This window comes from Mustela nivalis, assembly GCF_964662115.1.
Source record: "Mustela nivalis genome assembly, chromosome: 10".
NCBI lineage: Eukaryota > Metazoa > Chordata > Mammalia > Carnivora > Mustelidae > Mustela > Mustela nivalis.
Window position 1 is genome coordinate 70,771,464 of NC_139029.1, and position 9,564 is coordinate 70,781,027.

At 35.9% G+C, this 9,564-nt stretch overlaps 1 protein-coding gene across 4 annotated transcripts in view; it reads left to right on the plus strand.

Annotated features, from left to right (window-relative positions):
• SH3GLB1 (SH3 domain containing GRB2 like, endophilin B1) overlaps positions 1–4,348 on the plus strand; it is a 34,072-nt gene extending 29,724 nt beyond the window's left edge. For all 4 annotated transcript variants that reach the window (XM_082688230.1, XM_082688227.1, XM_082688228.1 and 1 more), the window contains 2 exons: positions 3,265–3,490; positions 3,878–4,348. In XM_082688230.1, coding sequence (XP_082544356.1) covers positions 3,265–3,490; positions 3,878–3,985 — 334 coding nt within the window. In that variant the 3' untranslated portion in view covers positions 3,986–4,348. The remainder of the gene's footprint in view (positions 1–3,264; positions 3,491–3,877) is intronic.
• Positions 4,349–9,564: the final 5,216 nt, after the last annotated feature.

Below are 9,564 nucleotides of genomic sequence, written 5' to 3' on the forward strand. Positions count from 1 at the left end.
TTGGTATCTGCATTTTACAGATGAGGAAACAAGTCACAAAATTTGTAAATGTATTTTATTTTTAAATAATCAGAAGGTTTTAATATATCAAGCTACAGTGGCAAAAAGTCTGTAGTTTTTAAAATATATCAGTAAAAGTTCTTAGAAAGTAAAAATGGTCTTTCAGGGTTTTGTTGTTTGGTTGGGCTTTTTTGTTTTTGTTTTTACCATTAATTCCTCAAAATTGACATAGGTAGACCTCAGTGGTAAACGAAGGCTAATTATACTAGTAAATTTGAAAGTAAAATTCCATGGTTGGAGACTTTCAAAACCCCACATATGTGGGGAATGAGAGCTTATTTTTATTTTTAATCTTCAGAAATATATATATTTAGTCACAGCTGAGTTCCTCAGTTCACTGAGGAAGAGATGCTAGGAAAGGTGTTCCTAACTTTAGAGTAAAATCTGAATTAGAAATTAGGATTTCTTATCATTAGAACCCTGTTAATTTGTCAGAGAAATATTTGCTTTAATTTTTTAAAAATGCACTATTCCAGTCAGGAAGGATACAATGTAAACAAAACAGACTAAATCTCTCTCTTCACTGAACCTACATTCTGTTTGGGGGCAGAGGGAAGTAGAAAATCAATAGGTATGTGATTTGCATAGTGTATTAGAAGGTGATAAATACTGTGGAGAAAAATAAGCAGGGAAATACTTCTTGATTAGGAGTAGAGGCTTACACTAGTTAGGGAAGACAGACTTGAAAGAGGAAGCAAAGCAGGCAGGCAGGCTTCTGAGAGAAAGTGCTCCAGGAGAGTGTATAGTAAGTAGAAAAGCCCTGCAGCAGGAAAATAGCTGTGATGTTCAGGCAGCAGTAAGGAGGGCTTGGCTGGAGATGAATTGAGGAAACAGGAAGCTGGGAGAGAGAGGGCTTTGGCCTTTACTCAGACATGAGGAGCCCTTGGAGAGTTTTACTCTGACCTTTGATAGGATCGTTCTTTCTCCTCTGTTAAAGGTAAATGTTAGGGGGCATGTGTGGAAGCTAACAGACCTGTTAGAATTTACCATCCAGTCAGGAGATGATGGTGGCTTGGATCAGGGTGATTGTGGTAGATGTGGTAGAAGCAGTCAAACCCTGAGTGTATTTTAAAGGTAGAACCAGCAGGATTTGCTGAAAGACTTCATTTATATGGGGCTTAGAGGAGTCCAGATTACTGTAGGTGCTTGGCCTAAACAACGAAAAGAATGGAGCTGTAGTTCGTTAAAATAGGGAATGCCACAAGGGGAGCAAGTTGGGGTAGTGTATTACCCCAGGTTTATACCAGAAGCCCAGTTTTAGACATCTGAAATTTGAAATGCCTATCAGACATCTAAGTGGAGATATGGAGATACCCAGCTGTAGGACATATAGCTTTTGAGTTTGGGGGATAAATTAGAGGTAGAAAGTAGAGAGTGGTCAGCTTATCAAGGGTATTTAAATCTGAGACCAAATGAAAGCCTAGCTCTAAGTATAGGTAGAGAAAAGAAGAGGGCTAAGGGTTGAGCCCTGAAGCACTCCCAACACAGCTTAAGGAAGCAGTGGAATGGAGTAACAGGTAAGATGTAAACCAAGAGTGTGACCTGGAAGAAGATAGAGGAAAGTGGAGGGAAGGGATCCACTCTGATCACTAGATAGGCCAGGTGAAGTGAGTATTAATAGACTGCTGGATTTAGAACAACAAAGTCATTGCTGTCCTCAACAAGAGTAGTTCTAGTGGAACAGTGGAGGCAAAAGCTTGTCTATAATGTAAAAGAACAGGAGAGGGACTGTGATGTTGAATTTAGATAAGTCTTTCAGAGGCGTTCTAGTGTAAAGAGGAACAGAAAAATGAAGCAGTAGCTCTAGGAGAAAGTGTGTCTAGCAGATTCTTATTTTTTAAGATAGAAATTAGCATATTTGTAAGCTGATGAGAATGATACAGTACATGGAGAAATAAGATAGCATGGGAAAGAAAATGAAGATTGCTAGTGTGATGTCCTTGAGAGGAAAAAGAAAGTGAGATTTTTGTGCAGAGGTGAAGAAATTAACCATAAAAGTGTAGACAGCTCATCTGTAGTAAGAGGACAGATGATCACAAAAGCCTAGATGTTTCGTGATTGTTCTTTTTCTACTCAGTTCAAAAGGAAACAACTCATTGACTGATTATAAAGGTTAGGAGATTATTGCTAGAATTTAACTACTTTCTTTATGCTGCTGGCTGACTGTGATTTCCAGATGGCACAGTGGTCATAAAGAGAAGGAAATTGGATTTTATGGAGAGATAAATTTCACCCACCTTACCAGATGAGGTCTTTTTATACTTATTAAGATTTAAGTATGAATTTTCAACCTTAGAAATGGTTGGGTGAGAATGAATATAGGCCAGCCATTTTATGCTGTTTTCCATTTAGTATTGGAGAAACATTGAATGAAATTTTAATTATCTTTAAATTTTAAGACATATTTATAGCACATTAATCACAGAGATTTTACTAATTTCTAATAAAACTTTTGTTTTTACCCCCTAAAAAATAAAAGACAGAATGAATTTGTGAAATTTGCCCTATTCTCAATTTGAGTCTTCAATATGATAATTACTAGTCGTAGCATAATATTTGAATGCCCATGTCGTCACCTGTCTGTATGCCCATTAAGGAATGATATTTTTTCTTCTTAGTATCTTCAGCTTGTGGTAGTGGTTCTGGACATGTGAATGCTCCTTAATATTTGTCATTTAAATAAGTAGAAGAATGTGATTGGATCAGTTTTATAAAAAAGTATGGCTGTTGAAATATTTCTCAAAGAATTAACTTGAGAAAAATTTCACTCTTTTGATAGTATCTAATATAGAAGTAGTTTTTCATTGTGTTTAACAACTCTTAAAGTCAGGAAAAGATTAATAAAACATACTAGTGAAAGTTTTTTGGAAGTGTTTTAAGGATAAACAATTTTTTCAGGAAAAAAATGGCATTTTTTTAACTTTATAATTGTGAAGAGAGCTTTGAAAAAACAAAAAACTTTGAAGGACTTATATTTGGAAAACACCTGAATTTTCTATTGTATAACTGGCCCGAAAGGCTTAAGTTAGATAGCAACCTTTGTCATTAAAATATTACTGACTTCTTTTTTTTTTTTTTTTTTTAATATTACTGACTTCTGTAAATCTTTATCCAGTGGAAGTTGGTAGAAAATAAACACTGCCACCAAGTGGTGGTATTCAGAAGCTCTAGTAACTGGTCTATTGGACATTTTCTTTTCAACAGTTTTCCATCCAGTTACTGTAACAACAATCAAACTTCTGTGGCACCCGTGCCATCTGCTTCATCAAATGTGATTGGTTCTTCTGCCTTGTCTTCAACAAGTGGCCTAGTAATTGCCTCTCCTACCAACCTCATTGACCTTAAGGAGTGCAGTGGCAGCAGGAAGGCCAGGGTTCTATATGATTATGATGCTGCAAACAGTAGTGAATTATCACTTCTGGCAGATGAGGTGAGTAATATATGGGTATAGGAAAACCTGTATCATAGATTGACGTATTTTCTAGTATTATAGTAAAGTGTAAATTCCTCATTAATTTTTTGGAAATAGTTTATCGTGAATACTTTCATAGATTTAAGATGGTTATATTAGCATTTTATTTAAAAAATTTACTATTCTTTAACAAAATAGAATATCACAGAAATATTTAAAGCTATTAACTGCTAAGTAACTAGAAGATTTCTAAAACTACCTCTAATAAAATCCTTTATCTTTTACCAAAATTGAGGAAAATGTTTAAAGAACTTTAGTAATGAATAAACAGATTACAAATCTGATTACTCTTCTATTTGCTTATTTTGTAACATAGTTAATAACTGGAAACATTTTATTTTGTAGGTGATCACTGTGTTCAGTGTCGTTGGAATGGATTCAGACTGGCTAATGGGGGAAAGGGGAAATCAGAAGGGCAGGGTGCCAATTACCTACTTAGAACTGCTCAATTAAATAGGTGGACTATGGAAAGATTACCCATCATGAAACCAGTATTTATATACAATTAACTCTAAATAAAGCAGGTTTAAGTATCTTCCATGTTAATGTTCTTAGGAGACTGAAAAGAAAATACCAGCCACCAGAAGCCAGCCTTTCTGCCAATAAAATTGCATGGTACATATTTCATTACAGAATTTATGTTAGTGCTTTCATGCCAAGAATGTTTTCTTACAAAATTCTCTTTCTACTGAGGTTTCACTAATAAGCAGCTTCTACTTTTGAGCTCCAACTTAAAGCAGAAGAACTGTTTTCTACTGAATTTTTCATTAATGGCAAGTTTTTTCTTTTATGTAAAATAAATTTATTGTGAATTGATATCAGTGACTCATTTATTAGGTATAATTAATAACCAAAGAATAACACTAAAATTTGTTTTAAGCTGTTGTTTTAAAAAGAGCTCTAGGATATAATCCTCTTTTGTGGAAAATAGATTATTTCTGAATGTTTCCATAAACAGAAATGCAATTATACCATGTTTACCTTGTTTTCTAACAGAAATTGAATTATTTCAATACTGTATCTCAGTGGTTAGGGGGTTTTGGGGGTTTTATTAAACACTACTAAATGATTTCTTCTAAAGTTAAAAACTAGTCCTTGAAAAACATTATTACTCTGGTATATTTTCAGCTAAGGTTCTAAAACATCTGGATCAAGGTCAATTCACTAAACAATGTTTTTTTAAGATTGTTCAGTTGGAACAATGTAATGCATAATCAGAATGAGATATGTTTAGAACATACTTCAGTAAAGAGAATTTGTTCTTATGGAACAACAGTCCTTATCAAAATATAGATTAGTGCAACTACACCCATCATAGAAAAATTGTATACAAACAGAATACATTTTTGGTTACTCTAAGCCTACTAATTTTGAATGTTTTTTAATGAACTTAGGTTATCTTGATCAGGATCTCTGGTTATGAAACACACTAATGAAATCATTGGTACGACCCTTGCAGTCAAAAAATTGCTATTTGGACCATAGCTGTTAATCAGATTGTTTCCATGTTAGGACTTCTGCATTCATTTTCATTCATTCATTGTTGAGGGCCAGGAACTATACTGATCTACTGAGCTGCACAGTCCTTCCCCAGCATACCTTAAAGACCAATGGAGAATACAGAAAAATAAACAGTTGCCATATAACAGAATCCATGTCGTGATAGAAGAAATACAGGGTACTGTGTTTGGGAACTTTGGGAGTCACCTAAGTCAGATTTGGGGAGTAGGAGATGGTTTGGAGAGGAAGTGTTCCAGGCAGAGGGAAAAAGATGTGCAGGGCCTGGAGGAAAGAGAATGTAGCATATTCTGACAATTACAAGTAGTATTTCAGTCTGGCTTACACACGAAGTGCAAAAGTGTAGTTGATTTCCTCAGAGAATGTTAATGTATTGAAATATTTTTTGGTACTTAAAAAAATGATGAACCTTTAACACAAAAAAGGTATTTTTAAATGTGTTTAAGAGCTCCTAGTAAGAGCTTTGTAAACATGTTGATAATAATTTAGTTCACAGTCCAAACTTCAATAAGTAGTTGTTACCCTCTTATTTCTGTGCTGAGACACATTCCTCTGCAATTTTTTAATTGTACAAAGACTTTGATTCACACTGTGAATCACCATACTCAACCCTAAAAGCCGTTCAAGCTGTTTAATTAGCTGTAGCTCCAGGTGAGTGACTGAGCTGTTTATTTTCCTAGAAAGGAAGTTCCAGAGCCAGCCTGGAGTACTGTCTTTCATGAGACATGAGTTCAGGTTTAGGTTTTAAAAGATCATACAAAAAATCCAGGTCAACTCAAACAGCAACTATAAATTAGGCTTATGGAAAGTAGAGTAGTAAAGTAGGGGAAGTGAAATGGCCACAGGTTCAAATCCAATCTTCCTCACATCCTGTTCTCTTTGAGCTTGGACTCCCAACACTGTATCAACTGTTGTTTCCTCATTAGTAAAATAGGGATAATAATGCCACCTAAGGTTACTATGAGGATTCTGTAGCAAATGTTAACTTGCTTGGTAAGTCATTTTTAGGGAAAAGTTTAACACATAGTAGAAACATTCTGTAAATACCAGTTTCCCTTCATTAACCCCTATAGCTTCCTGGCCTTATTTATGACTGTGTACCAGAGATACCTTTTATAGCCACGCTCTATTCTACTCATCGACCCTGTCCTCCACCCCACTTAAAAAGGAGAACTAGATCTAGGTTTAACCTCACTGCAGCCAGCATAAGTTTTTTATCAGAACCTTCTGTTTTCCATCAAATGAATGTTGATTATAACCCTATGTGCAGTAGCCTTCAATAATACTAAGATTCGAATGCTTCTTGTGCCTTTGTCTACCACAAATCCACCATAATACGTGGACTTGTTCTTATGTTTGTTGCTTTTTACTTTAAAGGAGTTTTGTTTGTGGGGGTGGGGGGGTAGCTTGGTTTTTTTGTGGTTTTTTTTTATTTTGGTTTTGACTTCTGAAGTCATGGATTTAATTTTTACTCAGGTAAAAGCCCATAAAAGTTCTTAGACATGGAAGAAAAGCTTGGGAAGGCTAGTAACATGGTGCAATTTTAAATGACTTAAATAAGCTCTGTGCCCCTGAGCTTAACCTAAAAGTTTAGTAACATGTGAAGGATGTACATATGAATGAAATAATAAAATTGGAAATAATTATAGGCACTTTTTTAGACAGACAAAAATGATTGGGTTGTTTCTACATTTGTTGTCAAAATAACATCAGAGGTCATGGTGTTAAATTGTTTTTTATGGTGCTAGTCAGAAAAATTCATATTGTAGGACATTAGGTCCCAGAAATGGGAATGTGCCTCATTCTGAGTAACAGGAGAGCTAAGAGACCTGAGGCTGGGGTCGTTAGTGGCTGAGAGGCATCCTCATAGTCTGCCATTCTCCACCAGAACAAAGGAACAGAATGTGAATGGAGGAGCTGGTGTGCGAGGGCATTTCTGAAATATACTGTGGGAAAGATGACAGAGTGCAGGACAGGAATCAACAGCTTTGTTTACCCAGAGAGGCCCAGCTTACCTCCATGCATTGACTGGATTCCTCAAAAGATCTCTTCCCTACCTCCAGAGTGCTTGAAATTTTGAAATATCTTTTCTAGCATGTAGCACTTAAGGCCTGAATAGGAGCTATAATAGCTAGCTAGCTTTGCCTCAACCTCTCCTCCAGATGACTAAGTGGCCCCTACTTAGTGGTGAGACTCTAAAGAGGAGAAGGGAGTTGTGCCCTTTCTCCCACATTATCCTAATTAGAAAGTCTGTTCAGTAGGGCAGTGGTTCTCTGTGTTGAGACCCCAGGAAAGGCAGCATCAACATCACCTAGGGACTTGTTTCAAATGCTAATTCATATTTCCAAGTACTTTCTACCTTTATTTGTACTGAATTTTTTGTCTTGAGGCTATAGAACTAGTCTTAGTTCTTCCATGTAACATTGTAAAAATAGTTAAAGACAAAAACTGTCTTCTGATCTTTACTGTATTCTAACACTGTCATAATTATATAGTTCTATAATTTATTTGATTAGTATGTATCTGTCAGTCTAGAATGCAGGCTCCCTGAGGTAGAGGTTATAATTTTTTTTTATCACAATTAAATTTCCAACTCTTAGTACAAGACTTAGCACATTGTATGTACTCAGTAAATATTTGTCAAATGAAAGGGGAGGAATGCAATTCCTAAGCCTTACCCAAGATCTACTGAATCTGTTTTTACAAGTTTGAGAACCACTTCAGTAGAAAACAAAAACTTGCCTTCCACCTTCAGGTACTACCTGACATCACTGGAGAAATCCTCCCTGGCTTCCACACCGTCACCCAACACTGCTCTCTCAAGTGTAGAGGCACCTTGCTGGGCTGTATTAGGAGTGCTCGTGATGGAATAAGGGTATGATTAGGGTATGCAAGGGAAATAGTTCTTGGAATGCCAGGACTTGGTTGTTGTGGAGGGTTTCTTGGGAATGGATCCTGTAGTCTGAAGAAGGGGTAAGCACTACGACCATGCACGTCTCCACTTAACACAGTGACAATATGACATTAAAGCATCCTGGCAAACCATGAATGAGGTTTCAGATTAACGTTTACATCCTTATGCTTCAGGTTGCTAAGCTCTTTCATTTCTACTTCACAGGAGACTTTTTAAGAATTGTTAAGGCTTTTTTTTTTTTTTTTAATAATACAAGTCGTAGATGTATTGGTAAAAAGGAAACAAAAATGAAAATTTAGTTTAAAGAAAAATCACCTATAATCCCACCATCTGGGAGAACTGTGATTGAGGTGTATAGCCTTCCAGAGTCTTCTGTGCATTTATACATTTTTTTAAATGGAATCAAGTTGTACATACTGTTTTGTAACTTTTTTTCACTTGACAATACCACGACTATCCTGCTGTGTCAAATATATTTCTACATCTTTTTTAATGGCTGCATGGTATGCCATCATATGTGCCACATTTTATTAAACTATTGTTGATTTTTAGGTTTCCGGTTTTTCACTAATAAACTGCTTTAAAGAACATGTTGCTAAATCTTTTGTGTGTTCTTAATATTTCCTTAAGATGAATGCTTGGAAATGGAATTGCTAGTGGAGAGGATATGCCAGTTTTTTTTAAAAAGCTTTTGTTATTGCCAGTTTGCCCCCTGGGAAACTTACCAGTTTACACTTCTATCAGTAGTATGTTAAAAAAAAAAAAAATTCTGTTTCTTTTTTGAAGGGCTTCCAACCCAACATTCTTAGGGCCTTCAGTTTAAAAATAAAGTGCAAGACGAAGATAAAGAGACCCTACAAAATTAAAACAAGATCAGTCTTAAGTTATTCCAGCATGACATTTACTGTTCTACCTTATCTTAGGTGTTTTGTGATCCTTTGGGAATGTTTGTCTTACCAGCTTGCTCCTTGCTTTAATTCAGTCTCCTGGAAGCACAATCATCTTTCTGACTTTTGCTGAAATGGTAGGAGAACAATCTTAAGTAGACCGGAATCTTGTGATAACTCTGATACATGGTTCTTACTGGTTTTAGAGAGTATAGCCATCATAGGGGAAGTAGAAACTTGGGAAGGTGAGCAGAACACTGATCTCCCTCTTGGTTTCCTGGTTCTGTGTCCATTAACCTCTTTGAGCCTGTTCGCTCAACTCTAGGATGAGAATAATACAAACCTCCTTTGTAGGACTGAAAGGATTACCATGTTATGGACAAAGTGGCTGGCACCTAATAGACAATTTATTAGGATTTCTGGTCGAGTGTGTTAGAGCAGTTATTAACCTCTATAGAGTAAATATCACGGCCATTACCAAATCTTCCTGGAATCTGTCATAATAAATGGATTTGGCCTGGTATATCCTACTATACCTTCAAAATCTGGTTCATAAAAAAGCTGCCTAATTTTTCCACCCTCAGGTATTCAAGTATCTAACCAGATAAAACTCCCAGACAAGGTGTATAATGGTGTATAACAGATTTCAACTGCTGTGCTTTTATGGCCATCTATCAAAGTGGTAATCATATTATTCTAAAGTACTGAGCTGG